This window comes from Salmo salar, chromosome 22 (genome assembly GCF_965601325.2).
Source record: "Salmo salar chromosome 22, fSalSal1, whole genome shotgun sequence".
In the NCBI taxonomy this organism is placed as follows: domain Eukaryota; kingdom Metazoa; phylum Chordata; class Actinopteri; order Salmoniformes; family Salmonidae; genus Salmo; species Salmo salar.
In genome coordinates this window covers 43,709,743-43,732,780 of record NC_138312.1, presented here as the reverse complement: position 1 = coordinate 43,732,780, position 23,038 = coordinate 43,709,743, and the positions used below count along the sequence as shown (strand labels likewise).

The following is a 23,038-nucleotide window of genomic DNA, read 5'->3' as shown; positions in this document are numbered from 1 at the left end:
TGAAGCCATACAAAGAACATGCTTGTCTCAAAAAAGCTTGATGACATGGAGAGAGGCAGAGCAGCACAAAGCAAAGCAATACTGTATAATATATTCGTTTATTTTGTGATATGAAAGGCTATACTGAGAATGGACACGCAGCACTGAGCACTACATAATATTCAAAGAATGCATACCACAAAATACTTAAGACACCTGTTCCTTCCTTGACATAGACCAATCAGGTGAATCCAGGAAAATATTTTTGATGCATTTACTAGTGTGGGTTAAAAACGAGTGCAAAAGTACCAAGTATGAAATAAGTATAGGAGGCAATTGACAAACATTTATTGCTACATAAGGGATAATTGCAAATCATTTAAAAATACTGTGATTAAGAAAGTGTGACATTCAAAGTCCGATTACTTATTCCCATGATGAAGAATTAAGAAGGCCTGTCTTCTCTCCCAGTTTCATAGATAGTTCTCCTTTACAATCCAATCAGGACTGTTGACTTTCAGCTTGCTTCTCCATTGGCTCCACTGCACATTTGGATGTCTGTGTTGTGAGCTCTGGCTCAGTCCCGTCCTGGTTCCAGCCTGGGCCCATATTCAGTGTATCAGAGTAGGAAAGCTGATATAGGATCAGGTCTGCCCTTTGTATAAAAGCTTATTAATCTAAAAGGCCAAACTGATCCTAGATCAGCACTCCTTTTCTGAGACGCTTTATTAATATGGGCCCTGGTTCTGAGTTCAGTATTAGAGCTGGGCAGACTGAACTGTGGTCAGGTGACAACATAGAGAATGATAGAAGCCTCTAGTGGCCAAAAGGCCATTTTAGCATGAGCAGCGCTATTGAGGACTTCCACCATTTTAATGTAGTCAACTGGGTGGGACTTCCAACTTCGTTGGCTGATCCCTCTTGGTGACCCTGTTGGAGTCATGTGCAACAGGATCATCAGGAGGGATCAGCCAATCCTGAAGAAGAACATTGAATACTTCAAAATGGAGATAGTCTCAATGCCCATGCTGTCACAGATGACCATAATGGCATTGATACAATGATGAGGCCTCTTTACATCTCTATGGGTGACAAGACTTACACAGCACCCTCCCATCCAGTGGATGGCAGCCATGGTTGTTTGGCTCTGGGGAGAGCTGGGTACTGCAGACCTGAAAATAGGGTGAATAAAATAGAAAAAGCTGTGAGATCCAGATGCCACAGCCAAAGTTTCCTCTGTGAAAAATAAAGTTATTTTATTATATTCTGTTCTAACATTATTATATTTTAGATGTTTGAACTGTGATTGTGAAGGACCCAATCCCCAGTAATTATTGTGCTGATTGAGATCGGCACACAAATATAGCAAACACCCATAGTACGCTATCATATTTAGAGCATTTCTCTTGTTCCTGAACTGTACCTCACATCGATAGCAGTCCTCGTGAAAGGAGCGTCCCAGGCACTCCACGGTGTAGCTCTTCTATGCCATCCTCTCTTGGAATGATCAGCTGCTGGCAGGCACTAAACTGGGTAGCGTATTTCCTTCACCACACAAATCAGAGCGAGCACAGTGTTTCATCATTGTGAATTAATTATCAAATATTTTCAATTACAACAACATCAAGCCCATTTAGTAGCTCTCATCATCAAGTGATCCTGATATATGAGTGTGTAAGAACTTGGAACAGAAGATGGAGATTTGTGTAGCTATGTGTGTACCTGTAGTAATCCTGGAGGCAATACACTTCCCCAACCTCTCCCTGAGCAAAACTCTGCTCTCCAACTGGTTGGCTGCATGTTGCACAGATAAAGCAAGGTGGGTGGTAAGCTCTTTCCAGTGCACGGATTACCTGGTCTTTGATAACTTCCCCACACGCCCAGCAAAGTTCCAAACTGGCCTGAAGGAAAGAAAGTAGTTTATCATCGTTTATTGTCTTCATCATCATAAAGACGAAGGATCTTAGTTTGAGCCAGTTTGTTACAGCAGGAGGGAAAATCAAGTCAGAAATTTCAGAAGACCGTAACCTTAATTATAATCACCATATTTACTTCACAAACAGTAAATATACTAGTTGACACGTACTGTACTGACACTCACTCAGCAGTAGTTTGGAAAGGGTGTGGAGACTAGACACGCAGCGACCAAGACCCTGCTGCTGATGGAGATCACACATACTGACTCAAGGTAGTTGGGGAATGGGTGGGGGAGCTGGACAATAATAGGCTAATGGAAGCGGCGCAGGTCCTAATCCAGGCACTTGTCATCTCCCGTCTGGATTACTGCAACTCCCTGTTGGCGGGGCTCCCTGCCTGTGATATTAAACCCCTACAACTCATCCAGAACGCCGCAGCCCGTCTGGTGTTCAACCTTCCCAAGTTCTCTCACGTCACCCCGCTCCTCCCCACACTCCACTGGCTTTCAGTTGAAGCTCGCATCCGTTACAAGACGATGGTGCTTGCCTACGGAGCTGTGAGGGGAACGGCACCTTCGTACCTTCAGGCTCTGATCAGGCCCTACACCCAAACAAGGGCACTGCGTTCATCCACCTCTGGCCTGCTGGCCCCCCTACCTCTGCGGAAGCACAGTTCCCGCTCAGCCCAGTCAAAACTGTTCGCTGCAGGGGCACCCCAATGGTGGAACAAGCTCCCTCACGACGCCAGGACAGCGGAGTCAATCACCACCTTCCGTAGACACCTGAAACCCCACCTCTTTAAGGAATACCTGGGATAGGATAAAGTAATCCTTCTAACCCCCCCCCCCCCCAAAAAAAAAAAGATATAGATGTACTATTGTAAAGTGGTTGTTCCACTGGATATCATAAGGTGAATGCACCAATTTGTAAGTCGCTCTGGATAAGAGCGTCTGCTAAATGACGTAAATGTAATGTAAATGTAAATGATGATGAAAATTACGTTTTCACTACCTCTATGATGAAGACATTTCAAAGTGGAAATTACAAACTTCAGAAGCCTTTTTAAACCTCAAATATACTACCTGTTTTTATTTCCAGGAAAAGTTATCCTGCAACAGGGTGATCCATTTTTGATCCTATATCTTAAAGTCATCATTCTCTATATTTCTTGTTCCTTCCCAAAAGGGTCTTCTTACCCAGCCTGGTCTCATGGACTAGACGTAACATAGTACATGTATATTCGTGACACTCAAATTAGTTTAATATGTTACGTTTGGTATGGTTTCATAGGACAGAAGGTTACTTAAGGTAAAAATGAATGAGTGGGCATATAACGTGACTGTCTAGCAACCCAATGGTTGCAGTCTCATCGCGGACAACTTTAGCATTTTAGCTAATTAGCAACTTTGCAACTACTTACTACTTTTAACTACTTTACAACTACTTAGCAAGTCAGCCAACCCTTCCACCAACCCTAACCTTAACCTTTTAACCTAACTCCTAACCTTAACCTTAAACCCAACCTTAACCCTAACCTTAACCTCTATCCCCTAGCCTTGCTAACATTAGTTACCTAGCTAACGTTAACATTAGCCACCTAGCCACATAGCTAACGTTAATGTACAAATTGCAATCCGTAACATATTGTATGAAATGCAATTTGTAGCATATCATACAAATTGTAATTTGTAACATATCATACGAAATGGATGATAGACATTCACAAATGAATACATACCATAACATATCAAACTAATTGGAGTGTCCTGGATTTACATTTACTATGTTACGTCTACACCTGAGTCCAGGTTGTCATACCTGGTAGCAGTCCTTCAGAGTGGTATTCCTGCCTTGTTATAGTACAGTTTACCAGCCAGAGGGATATGGCACTGTCTGCACTGGAAGTAACTGGCATGGTATGTCCTGTTCAGAGCCTCGATGGCAGTTTCACTCAGGGCCACAGGCTTACAGCAGAAGCCACACATCTCTACAAAGCACACATTCACATATCAAGCAGGGTTCAAGTTACACATTTACGTTTAGGTGTGCTCCAAGTCGATATCTCTGGCAATTTAACAGATGCTAAATGTATGCCATTTACAATCTGCTACTGTAAATGTAATATATTATTATTATTATATTTTAATTCTTATGCGGTGTACCCGATTTGTTATGAGGGTGCCCAGCCCCTCTCACCCCCCTAGCTCCCCTGTAATTCGACCTCTGATATCATAACTGTGAAATGTGAAAAGTGCCAGGTCCGGGTGACATTTCTAAAAGTTACCAGACACAGTTTCACACTTCACCTTACCCTTGGTCTCTACCGTCACTAGCTGCTCCTCTGGACTGCCTTGGATACGCTGAGACGGTTCCTTCTGTTCCCCCCACTAGATGGTGTGCTTTGGTCCAGCTGTCTATCCACTGCAGCTCTCTGTGGGTAAAAAAAGGGGATAAAGTCAAAGATTCTTCACTTGCGTGACTAATCATTTAGCTTTAGCACACAGACACGGTATTCTTAAACCTTCCTCAACAGTGCCATTTTTCAAGTAATATCAATACACTATTTTCTCTCTATTTTCTCAGTTTCAAAATTAGATAAAAAATGTTGGGGTCCAAATCTTCTGGATGGAGAGGGAATAGTGCTACAGTTCATGGTAATGGAGAAAGGGGCCCCAGTCTTGCACACTGTGAGTGTTCTTTGCAAAAATACATCAAATCCCCAGTGCCGCTCTGTTCAGGCATCTTATTGGCCTGTGTTTTCATTGTTTCGACTGAGAGATCGAAAACACAGAACACAACAATGGGGCGACAGGGAAGTTCATGTTTTTCTTCTAAGTAAAGGGAGGCGGTGCCAGGCGATGTTTGAGAAAGGCTCGAAAAATTACCAAAGACTCCAGCCACCCGAGACATGGACTCTTCTCCATGCTCCCGTCCAGCAGGTGGTTATGGTACATCATGGCTCAGACCAACAGACTCCGAAACAGCTTCCATCTCCTGGCCATAAGACTGTTAAATGGCTAAAAATTACTGCTCTCCCTCTCCCACAGACTATCCACACTGACTCTGTGCCCATCCACTGGTCTCCAACCACTCAGACGCACATACCTTCCCTGTCACTCTTACTCACATACACATACACACACTCACATACACCCTCACTCACACACTCATTACTGACGCCACACACTTACAACCCCCACCCCCAATAAGCATTTCTCTACGGCTGGCCATGCTTTCCACCTGGCTACCCCAACCCCGGCCAACAGCTCTGCACCCCCGCAGCAACTGGCCCAAGCCCCCCCCCGCTTCTCCTTCACCCAAATCCAGACAGCTGATGTTCTGAAAGAGCTGCAAAATCTGGATCCCTACAAATCAGCTGGGCTAGAAAATCTGGACCCTCTCTTCCTAAAATTATCCCCCGCCATTGTTGCAACCTCTATTACTAGTCTGTTCAACCTCTCTTTCGTATCGTCTGAGATCCCTAAAGATTGGAAAGCGGCCGTGGTCGTTCCCCTCTTCAAAGGGGGAGACACTCTAGACCCAAACTGTTACAGACCTATATTCATCCTGCCCTGCCTTTCTAAAGTCTTCGAAAGCTAAGTGAACAAACAGATCACTGACGATTTCGAATCCCACCGCACCTTCTCTGCTATGTAATCTGGTTTTCAAGCTGGTCACGGGTGCACCTCAGCCACGCTCAAGGTACTAAACGATATCATAATCGCCATCGATAAAAGACAGTACTGTGCAGCCGTCTTCATCGACCTGGCCAAGGCTTTCGACTCTGTCAATCACCGTATTCTTATTGGCAGACTCAACAGCCTTGGTTTCTCTAATGACTGCCTCACCTGGTTCACCAACTACTTCTCTGATAGAGTTCAGTGTGTCAAATCGGAGGGCATGTTGTCCGGACCTCTGGAAGTCTCTATGGGGGTGCCACAGGGTTCAATTCTCAGGCCGACTCTTTTCTCTGTATACATCAATGATGTCGCTCTTGCTGCGGGGGATTCTTTGATCCACCTCTACGCAGATGACACCATTCTGTATACTTCTGGCCCTTCCTTGGACACTGTGTTTACAAACCTCCAAACGAGCTTCAATGCCATACAACACTCCTTCCGTGGCCTCCAACTGCTCTTAAATGCTATTAAAACGAGCCCGCCCGACTAGCATCACGGAGTCAATCACCAGCCCGCCCGACTAGCATCACTACTCTGGACGGTTCTGACTTAGAATATGTGGACAACTAAAAATACCCAGGTGTCTGGTTAGACTGTAAACTCTCCTTCCAGACTCACATTAAGCATCTCCAATCCAAAGTTAAATCTCGAATCGGCTTCCTATTTCGCAACAAAGCCTCCTTCACTCATGCTGCCAAACATACCCTCGTAAAACTGACTATCCAACCGATCCTTGACTTCGGCGATGTCATTTACAAATTAGCCTCCAACACTCTCGTCAGCAAATTAGATGCAGTCTATCACAGTGCCATCCGTTTTGTCACCAAAGCCCCATATACTACCCACCACTGTGACCTGTATGCTCCCGTTGGCTGGTCCTCACTACATATTCATCGCCAAACCCACTGGCTCCAGGTTATCTATACGTTTTTGCTAGGTAAAGCTCCGCCTTATCTCTGCTCACTGGTCACCATAGCAGCACCCACCCGTAGCACGCGCTCCAGCAGGTATATTTCACTGGTCATCCCCAAAGCCAACACCTACTTTGGCTGCCTTTCCTTCCAGTTCTATACTGCCAATGACTGGAACGAATTGCAAAAATCACTGAAGTTGGAGACTTATCTCCCTCACTAACTTTAAGCGTCAGCTGTCAGAGAAGCTTACCGATCGCTGCAGCTGTACACAGCCCATCTGTAAATAGCCCATCCAACCAACTACCTACCTCATCCCCATGTTTGTTTTTCTGCTCTTTTGCACACCAGTATTTCTACTTGCACATCCTCATCTGCACATCTATCACTCCAGTGTAAATTACTGAATTGTAATTACTTCACCACTATTGGCCTATTTATTTCCTTACCTCCTTACTTCATTTGCACACACTGTATACAGATTTTTTGATTGTGTTATTGACTGTACGTTTGTTTATCCCATGTGTAACTCTGTGTTGTTGTTTTTGTTGCACTGCTTTGCTTTATCTTGGCCAGGTTGCAGTTGTAAATGAGAACTTGTTCTCAACTGGCCTACCTGGTTAAATAAAGGTGAAAAAAAAACAATGACATTTATTATTATTTTTTTTTTAATTTGAATGGCAATAACATAGCCTTGTCCCAGATCTGTTTGTGAAGTCTTGCCAGCTGCTATGGTCGTTGTAATGTCATGGTTACCAATAGCATGGGATGTAGAGCCAGTCTTACCAGTTGGTCAGACACTGTGGTCTGTCTGAGGACACAGGTTGGAGAAGGGGGGCAGTAGGGGGCTCCTGCATGAGTGGAGGAGGCAGGAGAGGTGTAGGATCCTCAGTTAGCTCAGCATCCACAGATACGTGTGGAGAAGGCAGGAGAGGTGTAGGATCCTCAGTCAGCTCAGCATCCACAGACACGGGTGGAGGAGGCAGGAGAGGTGTAGGATCCTCAGTTAGCTCAGCATCCACAGATAAGGGTGGAGAAGGCAGGAGAGGTGTAGGATCCTCAGTCAGCTCAGCATCCACAGATACGGGTGGAGAAGGCAGGAGAGGTGTAGGATCCTCAGTCAGCTCAGCATCCACAGATACGGGTGGAGAAGGCAGGAGAGGTGTAGGATCCTCAGTCAGCTCAGCATCCACAGATAAGGGTGGAGAACGCAGGAGAGGTGTAGGATCCTCAGTCAGCTCAGCATCCACAGATAAGGGTGGAGAAGGCAGGAGAGGTGTAGGATCCTCAGTCAGCTCAGCATCCACAGACACGGGTGGAGAAGGCAAGAGAGGTGTAGGATCCTCAGTCAGCTCAGCATCCACAGACACGGGTGGAGAAGGCAGGAGAGGTGTAGGATCCTCAGTCAGCTCAGCATCCACAGATACGGGAGGAGGGGGAGGAAGGAGCTCTGTGTGGAAGAGGTTCAAGAGTTTTTTGTGGTTTTTGAGGTTCTCTGTATTGATATGAATGTTGCAGTAATCATCATCACAAAACAGTAGGGGTTTTGGAGAGTGGCACTTCTGAGAACAATGGCACTGGTGCGCGCGTGCATGTGACGACTCCATTTTCTTCTTTCAGTGTTTGAATGGATACAACGTCTCCCGGTTGGAATATTATCGCTATTTTACGAGAAAAATCGCATAAAAAAATTTGAAACAGCATTTGACATGCTTCGAAGTACGGTAATGGAATATTTAGAAATGTTTTGTCACGAAACGCTCCGGCGCGTCACCCTTCGGATAGTGATTTGAAAGCACGAACAAAACGGAGCTATATGGATATAACTATGGATTATTTGGAACCAAAACAACATCGGGTGTTGAAGTAGAAGTCCTGGGAGTGCATTCTGACGAAGAACAGCAAAGGTAATCCAATTTTTCTTATAGTAAATCTGAGTTTGGTGAGTGCCAAACTTGGTGGGTGTCAAAATAGCTAGCCATGATGGCCAGGCTATCTACTCAGAATATTGCAAAATGTGCTTTCACCGAAAAGCTATTTTAAAATCGGACACCGCGATTGCATAAAGGAGTTCTGTATCTATAATTCTTAAAATAATTGTTATGTTTTTTGTGAATGTTTATCGTGAGTAATTTAGTAAATTCACCGGAAGTTTGCGGTGGGTATGCTAGTTCTGAACGTCACATGCTAACGTAAAAAGCAGGTTTTTGATATAAATATGAACTTGATTGAACAAAACATGCATGTATTGTATAACATAATGTCCTAGGAGTGTCATCTGATGAAGATCATCAAAGGTTAGTGCTGCATTTAGCTGTGGTTTTGGTTTTTGTGACATTATATGCTAGCTTGAAAAATGGGTGTGTGATTATTTCTGGCTGGGTACTCTCCTGACATAATCTAATGTTTTGCTTTCGTTGTAAAGCCTTTTTGAAATCGGACAATGTGGTTAGATAAAGGAGAGTCTTGTCTTTAAAATGGTGTAAAATAGTCATATGTTTGAAAAATTGAAGTTTTTGCATTTTTGAGGTATTTGTAATTCGCGCCACTCTATACCATTGGATATTGGTGAGGCGTTCCACTAGCGGAACATCTGTCCCTAACAGGATTTTATACAGTGTATGTATTTTGTTATCATTCATAACAATACAATTATATGTAAATGATAATATCTAGACTTCTTCACAGCAAAAAATACAGATTTTGTAATATATGTATTGACTACTCCTGGTTACCTTCAGGACCCTTGTCTGCTTCTGTCTCTGTCTGCTGCTCCTGTGTGTCTCCCAGACCCCGGCTGAGGTCAGGGGTCACCGGGCTGGCTGGAGTTCTGGGCTCCAAGTGTCTGGCCAGGGAAGGTGTGGAGCTCTGGACCCCTTCGTGTGTACTGCCCTGGGACTCAGATGGAGCCCTCTCCTGCCTGTGAATTGTGCCTTGCTGTGTGCCACTGACACTGAGTTTATGAGTGCTGCTGTCCTCAGGGCCAACCCGCATGGCTGTACGTGGCATGTCGTTGGCGGTGGCGCTGTGCGTGCGTGTGTGTTGGTGCTGTGTGACTGTGGCTCTGTAAGGGGATGGCAGCGTAATAAAGAAGGAGGATACCATCCTCTTCTGTGGAGCAGCCGACGCCATGATGCTGAAACACAGATAATGCAACAGACCGTCGTCAGGTACAACATGAAACACACTAAACAACATAGTATTTATTTGATTCAAATTCAATAAGCTGATTCAACTTCCCACTGTAAATAGCACGTGAGGGACAAGCTAAACATACAGTGGCCACTATTGAACACACTGAGGACTGATGCTGGTAAAAAAAACTAGAAATACAAAACATAGAACATAAACCAAAACCCGGAAAACATAAATAAAACACCCCTCTACAATACACATAACCCCCGAACCAGATGAATCAAATACCCTCTGCTACGTCCTGACCAACCTACAAATACAAATAACCCCTATACTGGTCAGGACGTGACAGTTTCACTCCCTCCTGCAGTACAAAAATGTACGCAGACATAAAAGCATTTATAAAATATGTATACATACGGTATGCTGTACTTGTATGAAAAACATTGCCTGGCTACCAAAACTCCCTGCTCCGGCAAAATTCTACGCCCACGGACATTCGTTTATTTTCAATGAGTCTGGATCTGAGTACCTCCCTGACTATTTCTGGAACGCAAGCATATTCTGTTCTGATATAACCGCTCTGATTGGTCCCAGGAAACCGATGGGTTGGGCCAGAGCCAGCCCAGAACACATGGGTAAAGCAGCGTTTTGAAAATTCATCATTGTGTCACGGGTACTTAGGGCAGGAGGAAGGAGTAGAGTCAAATGCAGGAGATATCGTCCAGTAGCTCGAAGTTTATTCACACCCAAACACTAGGTGATCAAAAGGCACTGGGAGTGCACAATACCCAAAAGGGAAACAGGTAATCCACAAAGGGAAAATCACGCACGGGGCGCAGCCCGGCGAGAAAATAAATCCTCCAATATAAAAACGATAGAGAAGACACGGCCACAGCGTAAACCCGCTGACAAACCCGCTGACAAACCCGCTGACAAACCCGCTGACAAACCCGCTGACAAACCCGCTGACAAACCCGCACAACACACAACCCCAAAGGAACAAACTAAATACCCCCCCACTAATGAAAGAAATGACAACAGGTGCGGACCTAGACAGACAAAACACAATGAACACAGAAACACAGATCGGCGGCAGCTAGTAGACCGGCGACGACGACCGCCGAGCGCCACCCGGCCGAGGAGGGGCACCATTTTCTGTGGATACTGTGACACATTGGCTTTGATACACTGATTGGTTCGAGATGATCCAATCGCTGATTACTTTGTTTTGTACAACAACCCTTATTTTGACGTCACCACAAACGTCTTCAATGATGGCAATCTGACTGAAGTATGTAGCGAGCATAGAGCAGAGGAATAATTCAGTTTGAGTCATCAGGCAATGAAAAACATACTCCAACAGTCGAAAATACACACACAAATGAGTACACACACGTTCACACACACACACACACACACACACACACACACACACACACACACACACACACACACACACACACACACACACACACACACACACACACACACACACACACACACACACACACACACAAGCACTAAGACTTGCATCCTCTCTGCTGCCAAACTACTTTGAAATGAGACCCCTAATAATAAGTGCAAATCAGTTTCTACTGTGTAATTGCATACCTGCTTGAAAAATGTGGATGTGAGCTCTATATTCCCCCTCTTTCTCTTTTCCTCTTTCCCTCTCTGTTTCGGCACTCCAGGTCCGCTCCTCTATTGTCACTCCTAAGCCGCCACTGAGAGGGCGAGCTCTGGCAGAAAGGACAGCTATCTACAGAAAGCCCCTCCTTTTCCTCCTGTACCACCCTCCCTCTCCCCCTCGCTCCCTCCCCCTTCCTCTCCCGCTGAATGACACCACTTCCCCAACCGTAAAAGGTGAACAGTTAATCACTAACAAAGTACAGTAAAAAGCATGACACATGCACACATAGTCATGCACAAACACATAGATTCACTCATGCATAATCTTACACACTCACACACACATTAGTAATGTACACAGCACGTACAGTATCACACAGAGTAGACACCCTTCTTTCCTCCCACCTTATCTTATGATATCCAGCAGGATGTAACTGTACCTGCCTTTCCAGCTCCCCTCTCTCTGTAGCTATCTTCTTCCCCTCTCTTTCTCTATCTCCCTCCTCTCTCTCTTTTTCTCTGCTTTCCCTTATTGTTCTGTCAGTTTTATTTCTCCTACCTCATCCCATCTTATTGTTCTGTCAGTTTTATTTCTCCTACCTCCCTCATCCCATCTTATTGTTCTGTCAGTTTTATTTCTCCTACCTCCCTCATCCCATCTTATTGTTCTGTCAGTTTTATTTCTACCTCCCTCATCCCATCTTATTGTTCTGTCAGTTTTATTTCTACCTCCCTCATCCCATCTTATTGTTCTGTCAGTTTTATTTCTCCTACATCCCTCATCCCATCTTATTGTTCTGTCAGTTTTATTTCTCCTACCTCCCTCATCCCATCTTATTGTTCTGTCAGTTTTATTTCTCCTACCTCCCTCATCCCATCTTATTGTTCTGTCAGTTTTATTTCTCCTACCTCCCTCATCCCATCTTATTGTTCTGTCAGTTTTATTTCTACCTCCCTCATCCCATCTTATTGTTCTGTCAGTTTTATTTCTACCTCCCTCATCCCATCTTATTGTTCTGTCAGTTTTATTTCTCCTACCTCATCCCATCTTATTGTTCTGTCAGTTTTATTTGTACCTCCCTCATCCCATCTTATTGTTCTGTCAGTTTTATTTCTCCTACCTCCCTCATCCCATCTTATTGTTCTGTCAGTTTTATTTCTACCTCCCTCATCCCATCTTATTGTTCTGTCAGTTTTATTTCTCCTACCTCCCTCATCCCATCTTATTGTTCTGTCAGTTTTATTTCTCCTACCTCCCTCATCCCATCTTATTGTTCTGTCAGTTTTATTTCTACCTCCCTCATCCCATCTTATTGTTCTGTCAGTTTTATTTCTCCTACCTCATCCCATCTTATTGTTCTGTCAGTTTTATTTGTACCTCCCTCATCCCATCTTATTGTTCTGTCAGTTTTATTTCTCCTACCTCCCTCATCCCATCTTATTGTTCTGTCAGTTTTATTTCTACCTCCCTCATCCCATCTTATTGTTCTGTCAGTTTTATTTCTCCTACCTCCCTCATCCCATCTTATTGTTCTGTCAGTTTTATTTCTACCTCCCTCATCCCATCTTATTGTTCTGTCAGTTTTATTTCTCCTACCTCCCTCATCCCATCTTATTGTTCTGTCAGTTTTATTTCTCCTACCTCCCTCATCCCATCTTATTGTTCTGTCAGTTTTATTTCTACCTCCCTCATCCCATCTTATTGTTCTGTCAGTTTTATTTCTACCTCCCTCATCCCATCTTATTGTTCTGTCAGTTTTATTTCTCCTACCTCCCTCATCCCATCTTATTGTTCTGTCAGTTTTATTTCTACCTCCCTCATCCCATCTTATTGTTCTGTCAGTTTTATTTCTCCTACCTCCCTCATCCCATCTTATTGTTCTGTCAGTTTTATTTCTCCTACCTCCCTCATCCCATCTTATTGTTCTGTCAGTTTTATTTCTACCTCCCTCATCCCATCTTATTGTTCTGTCAGTTTTATTTCTACCTCCCTCATCCCATCTTATTGTTCTGTCAGTTTTATTTCTCCTACCTACCTCATCCCATCTTATTGTTCTGTCAGTTTTATTTCTCCTACCTCCCTCATCCCATCTTATTGTTCTGTCAGTTTTATTTCTCCTACCTCCCTCATCCCATCTTATTGTTCTGTCAGTTTTATTTCTCCTACCTCCCTCATCCCATCTTATTGTTCTGTCAGTTTTATTTCTCCTACCTCCCTCATCCCATCTTATTGTTCTGTCAGTTTTATTTCTCCTACCTCCCTCATCCCATCTTATTGTTCTGTCAGTTTTATTTCTCCTACCTCCCTCATCCCATCTTATTGTTCTGTCAGTTTTATTTCTCCTACCTCCCTCATCCCATCTTATTGTTCTGTCAGTTTTATTTCTACCTCCCTCATCCCATCTTATTGTTCTGTCAGTTTTATTTCTCCTACCTCCCTCATCCCATCTTATTGTTCTGTCAGTTTTATTTCTCCTACCTCCCTCATCCCATCTTATTGTTCTGTCAGTTTTATTTCTCCTACCTCCCTCATCCCATCTTATTGTTCTGTCAGTTTTATTTCTCCTACCTCCCTCATCCCATCTTATTGTTCTGTCAGTTTTATTTCTCCTACCTCCCTCATCCCATCTTATTGTTCTGTCAGTTTTATTTCTACCTCCCTCATCCCATCTTATTGTTCTGTCAGTTTTATTTCTCCTACCTCCCTCATCCCATCTTATTGTTCTGTCAGTTTTATTTCTCCTACCTCCCTCATCCCATCTTATTGTTCTGTCAGTTTTATTTCTCCTACCTCCCTCATCCCATCTTATTGTTCTGTCAGTTTTATTTCTCCTACCTCCCTCATCCCATCTTATTGTTCTGTCAGTTTTATTTCTACCTCCCTCATCCCATCTTATTGTTCTGTCAGTTTTATTTCTCCTACCTCCCTCATCCCATCTTATTGTTCTGTCAGTTTTATTTCTCCTACCTCCCTCATCCCATCTTATTGTTCTGTCAGTTTTATTTCTACCTCCCTCATCCCATCTTATTGTTCTGTCAGTTTTATTTCTCCTACCTCCCTCATCCCATCTTATTGTTCTGTCAGTTTTATTTCTCCTACCTCCCTCATCCCATCTTATTGTTCTGTCAGTTTTATTTCTCCTACCTCATCCCATCTTATTGTTCTGTCAGTTTTATTTCTACCTCCCTCATCCCATCTTATTGTTCTGTCAGTTTTATTTCTACCTCCCTCATCCCATCTTATTGTTCTGTCAGTTTTATTTCTCCTACCTCCCTCATCCCATCTTATTGTTCTGTCAGTTTTATTTATCCTACCTTTCTCATCCCATCTTATTGTTCTGTCAGTTTTATTTCTACCTCCCTCATCCCATCTTATTGTTCTGTCAGTTTTATTTCTCCTACCTCCCTCATCCCATCTTATTGTTCTGTCAGTTTTATTTCTACCTCCCTCATCCCATCTTATTGTTCTGTCAGTTTTATTTCTACCTCCCTCATCCCATCTTATTGTTCTGTCAGTTTTATTTCTCCTACCTCCCTCATCCCATCTTATTGTTCTGTCAGTTTTATTTCTCCTACCTCCCTCATCCCATCTTATTGTTCTGTCAGTTTTATTTCTCCTACCTCCCTCATCCCATCTTATTGTTCTGTCAGTTTTATTTCTCCTACCTCCCTCATCCCATCTTATTGTTCTGTCAGTTTTATTTCTCCTACCTCCCTCATCCCATCTTATTGTTCTGTCAGTTTTATTTCTCCTACCTCCCTCATCCCATCTTATTGTTCTGTCAGTTTTATTTCTCCTACCTCCCTCATCCCATCTTATTGTTCTGTCAGTTTTATTTCTACCTCCCTCATCCCATCTTATTGTTCTGTCAGTTTTATTTCTACCTCCCTCATCCCATCTTATTGTTCTGTCAGTTTTATTTCTCCTACCTCCCTCATCCAGTCTGCCCTCTCTTTTTCTCTTCCCCCTCATGTTTCTCTTTCCATCCCCCACTCTGCAAAAATGTTTTGTTGATTTCATGATGAATTCACGTTAGTTTACAACTCAACCAAATGTAAACATTTCAAAATGTAAAACAACACTGTATGCTCAGGGCTAAAAAAAATGATTCAAACCCCCTTCTCAATCAAAATTACTGGTTAAATAGTGGGGATAGAGAGAAAGAGAGAGAAAGACAGAGGGAGAAAGACAGGGAGAGAAAGAAAGAAAGAATGAAAGAAAGAGAGAGAGAGAACGATTGTGAGAAGACGGCTGGCAGAAAAAGAAAACAGAAGTTTGCGAGATGAAAAGATAAAGGTGGGCTTGAAAATGGAAGGGACAAAAAGAGAGAGAAGGGAAATACCAGAGAGAAAAACCAGAGATGTGTGAACAGAGTTAGAGAGGAGTTAAACGGAGAGAGAGAGAGAGAGAGAGAGAGAGGAGCTGCCAGAAGGGGAGCTGGGCCAGGGGTTCTGTGTTGTTCCAGTGTCTGACAAATGGAATGCTACTCTGTGGTGATGTCACAGCTGCAGGAGGGCATACCCAGTTATGACATCAGCCCCTAAAATCTAGGCAGCTTCCCCCACAGCTTCCCTTCATCAAGAACCCAGATGCAGAAAGGGGGAAACTGACAACACAACTCTAATACTTCTGTAAGAAAAGAGATGGCCATTGTAGGAAAACAGCACATAATGTTACATCCCTTTGAAATAAATCGCCTTTTGGTTTATTCAGTACAAATAGGGTGACTCCAAGGGAAATACAAACAGGATGATGATGAACATTTCACAACAAGTGTGTTTCTAAAAGAACAGAAAAGGCATGTATGCATGATTTTCATTTTAGAAACCATTTGTGTGGCCCTGGCCACATATAAAACCCTGTTCTCAACTTTAATCTGGTTTTATTCGCAACTACTTAAAACCCTAGACATAACACTGGCATCATAAACCAAATAATGGTCTAATTTCTCTCTTTTGTTTAGTTGATAAAGCATGATTCCTGTCTGTACTTCCTGTTTGACTGCAAGTCGCCCAGGACAAGAACATCTGCTAAATGACTAAAATGTAAATCTACTAGGATTGCGCAACTGGGTGTGCTGATGACTACTTTTTGAAGGGACAAGGTACACCCAGTAGAGACACCAGTTACCACACACCAGTTACCACACACCTCTCCCTCTCCAACCCTCTCCTTCTCATCATTCCCCCATTTTACTTACCACTCAAATCAAATCAAAATCAAATCAAATTTATTTTTATATAGCCCTTCGTACATCAGCTGATATTCTCAAAGTGCTGTACAGAAACCCAGCCTAAAACCCCAAACAGCAAGCAAAGCATGTGAAAGAAGCACGGTGGCTAGGAAAAACTCCCTAGGAAAAACTCCCTAGAAAGGCCAAAAACCTAGGAAGAAACCTAGAGAGGAACCAGGCTATGAGGGGTGGCCAGTCCTCTTCTGGCTGTGCAGGGTGGATATTAAAACAGAACATGGTCAAAATGTTAAAATGTTAAAATGTTCATAAATGACCAGCATGGTCAAATAATAATAATCATAGTAGTTGTCGAGGGTGCAACAAGCACGTCCGGTGAACAGGTCAGGGTTCCATAGCCGCAGGCAGAACAGTTGAAACTGGAGCAGCAGCACGGCCAGGTGGACTGGGGACAGCAAGGAGTCATCATACCAGGTAGTCCTGAGGCATGGTCCTAGGGCTCAGGTCCTCCGAGAGAAAGACAGAAAGAGAGAAAGAGAGAATTAGAGAGAGCATATTTAAATACACACAGGACACCGGATAAGACAAGAGAAATACTCCAGATGTAACAGACTGACCCTAGCCCCCCGACACATAAACTACTGCAGCATAAATACTGGAGGCTGAGACAGGAGGGATCAGAAGACACTGTGGCCCCATCCGATGATACCCCCGGACAGGGCCAAACAGGCAGGATATAACCCCACCCACTTTGCCAAAGCACAGCCCCCACACCACTAGAGGGATGTCTCCAACCACCAACTTACCGTCCTAAGACAAGGCCGAGTATAGCCCACAACGATCTCCGCCATGGCACAACCCAAGGGGGGGGGGGGGGGGGGCGCCAACCCAGACAGGAAGACCACGTCAGTGACTCAACCCACTCAAGTGACGCACCCCTCCCATGGACGGCATGGAAGAACACCAGTAGGCCAGTGACTCAGCCTCTGTAAAAGGGTTAGAGGCAGAGAATCCCAGTGGAAAGAGGGGAACCGGCAAGGCAGAGACAGCAAGGGCGGTTCGTTGCTCCAGCCTTTCCGTTCACCTTCACACTCCTGGGCCAGACTATACTTAATCATAGGACCTACTGAAGAGATAAGTCTTCAGTAAAGACTTAAAGGTTGAGACTGAGTCTGCGTCTCTCACATTGGTAGGCAGACCATTCCATAAAAATGGAGCTCTATAGGAGAAAGCCCTACCTCCAGCCGTTTGCTTAGAAATTCTAGGGACAATTAGGAGGCCTGCGTCTTGTGACCGTAGCGTACGTGTAGGTATGTACGGCAGGACCAAATCGGAAAGATAGGTAGGAGCAAGCCCATGTAATGCTTTGTAGGTTAGCAGTAAAACCTTGAAATCAGCCCTTGCCTTAACAGGAAGCCAGTGTAGGGAGGCTAACACTGGAGTAATATGATCAAATTTTTTGGTTCTAGTCAGGATTCTAGCAGCCGTATTTAGCACTAACTGAAGTTTATTTAGTGCTTTATCCGGGTAGCCGGAAAGTAGAGCATTGCAGTAGTCCAGCCTAGAAGTAACAAAAGCATGGATTAATTTTTCTGCGTCATTTTTGGACAGAAAATTTCTGATTTTTGCAATGTTACGTAGATGGAAAAAAGCTGTCCTTGAAACAGTCTTGATATGTTCTTCAAAAGAGAGATCAGGGTCCAGAGTAACGCCGAGGTCCTTCACAGTTTTATTTGAGACGACTGTACAACCATCCAGATTAATTGTCAGATTCAACAGAAGATCTCTTTGTTTCTTGGGACCTAGAACAAGCATCTCTGTTTTGTCCGAGTTTAAAAGTAGAAAGTTTGCAGCCATCCACTTCTTTATGTCTGAAACACAGGCTTCTAGCGAGGGCAATTTTGGGGCTTCACCATGTTTCATTGAAATGTACAGCTGTGTGTCGTCTGCATAGCAGTGAAATTTAACATTATGTTTTCGAATGACATCCCCAAGAGGTAAAATATATAGTGAAAACAATAGTGGTCCTAAAACGGAACCTTGAGGAACACCGAAATTTACAATTGATTTGTCAGAGGACAAACCATTCACAGAGACAAACTGATATCTTTCCGACAGATAAGATCTAAACCAGGCCAGAACTTGTCCATGTAGACCAATTTGGGTTTCCAATCTCTCCAAAAGAATGTGGTGATCGATGGTATCAAAAGCGGCACTAAGATCTAGGAGCACGAGGACAGATGCAGAGCCTCGGTCTGACGTCATTAAAAGGTCATTTACCACCTTCACAAGTGCAGTCTCAGTGCTATGATGGGGTCTAAAACCAGACTGAAGCGTTTCGTATACATTGTTTGTCTTCAGGAAGGCAGTCAGTTGCTGTGCAACAGCTTTTTCTAAAATTTTGGAGAGGAATGGAAGATTCGATATAGGCCGATAGTTTTTTATAATTTCTGGATCAAGATTCGGCTTTTTCAAGAGAGGCTTTATTACTGCCACTTTTAGTGAGCTTGGTACACATCCGGTGGATAGAGAGCCGTTTATTATGTTCAACATAGGAGGGCCAAGCACAGGAACCACTTCCTTACCACCTTCTATCTTTCACTGTATACTCACCCCTCTCAAATAATAGAAATGATCATCACAATTGTTATATTTTGAATAGTCAACTCAGGACATCTGGTTAAGCCAAATAGACTACAACTCCTAGCTACAGCTCAAATCTATACCGTAAAGTTAGTGTTATATAAGCCACTTAGCCAGAGAACAAACTGTATATTTGTGGCTCTAGCTACCACATCCTTGTCACTGTGGTAATAGACTGGTTAATAATTCAAGAGAATACAGAGGAAAGAAACAACAGATCAGTACCCTTGTGTAAGCAGGTTTAGGTCTCCCTTCACTGGTCCAAACCACACAGTGTCATAACAAGGTCATAAACAACAATTCATATTTTAACATTGCTATGATTTATGACAAAAATGGTGTACATCTATGGGACAAAACAGTATCAAAGCTTAATATGTCTGCGTAAATGGGGACAGTATTGAATTTCAACATATCACTGAGTGAGACAGGCCAGTAGATGGCTGTATTTGAAGTACGAGTTATTTTTCTCTATCTGAGGTAGAGTGAAACAGGGACTGGTCTGTGTTGTGGTATTCTGCAGCCTGATAGACTCTCTGTGTGTCTCTGTCTGATGACATGGAGCACAGGCTTCTCATTGGGGACATGTGCTGCTGCTATGTGCTGCTGGAGTGCCGGGCAGATCTGCTGGGAATGTCTTCTTCTGCTTCCACCTAAAAAGCAATAGAACAACAGAGAATACTGTCATGAAGATACAGAAAACATTTTGGAATCAATGATTACCGTATGATCACAAAAGTCTGTGCCATAAAAGTGGAAGAATCTTTCCCGTTTTAGAGGTATTGTGTTTTCTCCCCGTTCCCTAAAGGTCCTCGAAGCAGAAATGAAAGAGAAAACGTAACCGATTTCAACTAAATTATTGATACATTCTATTATTGATGCTCATTCTAACATTCTTCTTGTAAGCAAAGCTTTATTAAGTCTTCTACGGCAAAGTTATGACAGACGAGAAGCTGCATGTATGTAATTACAGACAAGTTGACTAACAAATAGCCTACCCAATGTTGGCAGAAATATTATCTAGGCTTTTTAGAAACATGTCTAGGTTTAAACCATTGTTTTCCCGCACCCCTGTGAAATGTTTTCGCCGTCCCTGCAGAGAAAGAAAGAGAAGGTGAAAGAGAAAGAGAGGCAGAGAGCGAGAGAGAGAGAGAGAGAGAGAGAGAGACGGAGAGAGAGAGAGAGAGAGAGAGAGAGAGAGAGAGAGAGAGAGAGAGAGAGAGCGAAAACAGAAAGTGAGCAAACACAGAGCAAGAGTGAGATGTGTACAGGCTGTGGAGCCACACTAACCTGGGGCAGGGCTCGGAGGAGGTCCTGAGAAGGCAACAGACAGACAAATTCCCCCAGGAAGGTGATGAGGATGTGGAGCATGTCGGTCCAGCGGCCCACCATCAGCATGAGCACCAGCAGGGCTCCCAGACGCAAAGCCACAGTCTGCAGCAAGGCCTCACTACCAGGGCGTCGATTCTGCTCCTCTGTGGAGGGCAATTGAGAAGACAATGAACAAACGTGACACTACTAGGGTGCTAGATAAATGTATACTGATCATGTACATTTGCACATCCACTGTATATCAACTGTATATTTGTAGAGCCACTGCTCAATCTCTTATAGCTCTATGCTCACTCTACCTATTTGTATATAATGTATGTAAACTTTGTGTAAACTCCTCTGTCTGTATTCTGTCTCTAATTGTTGTCTATCACTAGCAGCACCATATCACCAAGTAAAATTCAGGTATGTGTAAATGTACATGGCGAATAAAGGTGATTCTGTTCAGCAGGGCACACTGCAAAGTTTTGTGACTGAACATGAAAATCTGTGTTCTTATTGGACAAATTGAGGTAGTACTTGCCCCATTACACTCTGTTGTGAAATGTTTCCTCACTACTGAACACGACCCTGATCTTTTAGAGGCTATTCTACTTGTTGTGGTGCTACTTCTCTCAATTGATTGATTCAACTCATTCTTTGTGCTGCTAAGATTTTCATTGGAAATCAAGTCAATCTAAGTGATGCATCACCTTGGACGTAAACCACCAACAGGGTGTAGCAGATGGTCAGTGGTGTCCAGAACCTCAGAGACTCCGCCTCGGACAGGAAGTGGTGGTGCACGGTGGCGAGGCCGGCCACGCCGGCCACGGCAAAGGCCAGGAGCACAGCTCTCTGCAGCGAGGGGAGCAGGGAGTGGCCGGAGTTCAGGAGGGTGATGCAGACCCCACAGTAGCGCTGGGAGCTGTGTAGGTGGTAGAGCCTGGAGACGTGGCCCCAGAGAAGGTGGCAGTGACCCGCCAGCAGCCAGCTGAGGCCAGCCGCCAGCAGGAGGCTGAGGGAGCGATGGGGAGCCCCCTCCTGGAGGAAGTGGAGACTGCAGCTCAGAGCACAGCCCAGAGAAAACTGGCACTGGACCAGCATGAGCTTGGTGCTGCCTGGGAGAACATCCTGGACAGACAGACAGACAGACAGACAGACAGACAGACAGACAGACAGACAGACAGACAGACAGACAGACAGACAGACAGACAGACAGACAGACAGACAGACAGACAGACAGATTAACGCATGGATTAAGGAATACATTTATAGAACAATGAATGACCATCTCCCCCAAAACAAAACACAAAAATAACACAGGTGTACCATATCTACAAAAGGAACCAAAAAAACAATATAAAACACACTGTGTTGATGTGTGCGTGTTTGTGTGTGTCTGACCGGTCCTGCGGTGATCCAGGCAGCGACAGCCCTGAGGGAGAACTCCAGGACCACTAGGGAGGAGACCCGGGGGCCGACCAGAGACAGGAGGCCAGTCAGGAACCAAAACTGCAGCACACTACCCAACCCATGTCCCCCCAATGGCTTGTTCCCTGCTGCAGGCGAAGACTCTGACCTTTCCTTGTCTTTACTGTCCCCATTACATTCAGAACCACTGCCACAGCGGAGAGATGAAGTTAAGTGTACACCAATAACGTTGTACACATATGCACTATCACATACAACATTGCATTTGATGTAAGAATTCATGAACACAGGTTATTCATGAACACGGTAGAGGTTATTTATTGTTTTGAGACAAAATATATGAAAAAGCAACAGTATCTCACCTGATTGACTGAAGGAGTAGGTGAACTCTCATGAGATTATAGAACACTGAGATTCCACATGCACCAACCAGACCTGAGGAACACAAGCAGATACGCACTCACACACACGCGCGCGTTACTATCGTCATCACCAATGAAGTTTCTGAACATGATCGTTTCATCATCACCACCATAATTCAAGGACTTAATATGAAACCGGTGCAATAACATAGACGCGAACGGATAAATGCATAACCGTATAGCGACTCACCTTGCAATACACAATCAAAAGGGTTGGAGTCAAATGGCAGCCACACCGGGATCCACGCTAGCCAGTTTGAGGGAGACATTGACATTTTTTCGTTTTTTCTGACTGGCACGATCCGCGCAAGTATTTGTTAATCATCCAATGCTAGAAACTTCGATCCAAAATGTACAGTGATATTGTCATTGATTAGAAACGCAGTGACCAAGTAGGAGGTATTAGTATTCTTTCCTCCGCAACACGACACTCTGCAGATGGTTTTCATGTTGCCTTCATTTTCACCGTATTGATCACTTGTGTGTTCTCCGCATGTTGAAGTTTCAAAGGTCGTATGATTGTGGCCTGACGTGTTCCCCCCTGTCTGAGGAGGCCTAGACGTTTCATGATCAAACGGGGTTGCAAATGAATAAATGTCAGAGATAGGCTTAACAATTCAACAATTATCAAAAGCACTGTATCTAAATATTGATGATTGTCTGAAATCGCATCAAGGGAATCTGCTCGATTAGGCTGTTGTCTTTAAGAAATGCATTCTCAGAAGCTAGGCTGGGGTACTCATCTGTGCCGTCAATGGGGTCTGTGAATGTTAAAACAGATGTGTA

General features: G+C 43.9%; 1 protein-coding gene and 1 pseudogene across 2 annotated transcripts; both read right to left on the bottom strand.

The window, feature by feature from the left end:
- Positions 1-91: 91 nt before the first annotated feature.
- On the bottom strand, positions 92-4,849 carry LOC106583367 (filamin-binding LIM protein 1-like; annotated as a pseudogene). The gene is made up of 6 exons (XR_014382177.1): positions 4,781-4,849; positions 4,207-4,326; positions 3,714-3,882; positions 1,702-1,880; positions 1,403-1,524; positions 92-1,151 (listed from the first exon to the last, which is right to left on the bottom strand). The product of XR_014382177.1 is annotated as a filamin-binding LIM protein 1-like (transcript).
- Positions 4,850-15,932: 11,083 nt separating this feature from the next.
- On the bottom strand, positions 15,933-22,765 carry LOC106583466 (transmembrane protein 82). The gene is made up of 7 exons (XM_014167676.3): positions 22,443-22,765; positions 22,193-22,265; positions 21,804-22,017; positions 21,113-21,530; positions 20,379-20,563; positions 19,014-19,741; positions 15,933-16,456 (listed from the first exon to the last, which is right to left on the bottom strand). Exons 1-6 carry the CDS (start codon positions 22,525-22,527, stop codon positions 19,685-19,687), a joined length of 1,032 nt encoding a protein of 343 aa, XP_014023151.2. The 5' UTR covers positions 22,528-22,765; the 3' UTR covers positions 15,933-16,456; positions 19,014-19,684.
- Between the last annotated feature and the right edge of the window lie 273 nt (positions 22,766-23,038).

Bases quoted from the DNA above. Each gene is read 5' to 3' on its own strand.
- LOC106583466 (XM_014167676.3), bottom strand. From the start codon at position 22,527: ATGTCAATGTCTCCCTCAAACTGGCTAGCGTGGATCCCGGTGTGGCTG. The intron at 22,018-22,192 runs GTGAGATACTGT...CCGCTGTGGCAG, and splicing joins CTACTCCTTCAGTCAATCAG to TGGTTCTGAATGTAATGGGG. The intron at 19,742-20,378 runs GTTAGTGTGGCT...ATTGCTTTTTAG, and splicing joins TCCTCCGAGCCCTGCCCCAG to GTGGAAGCAGAAGAAGACAT.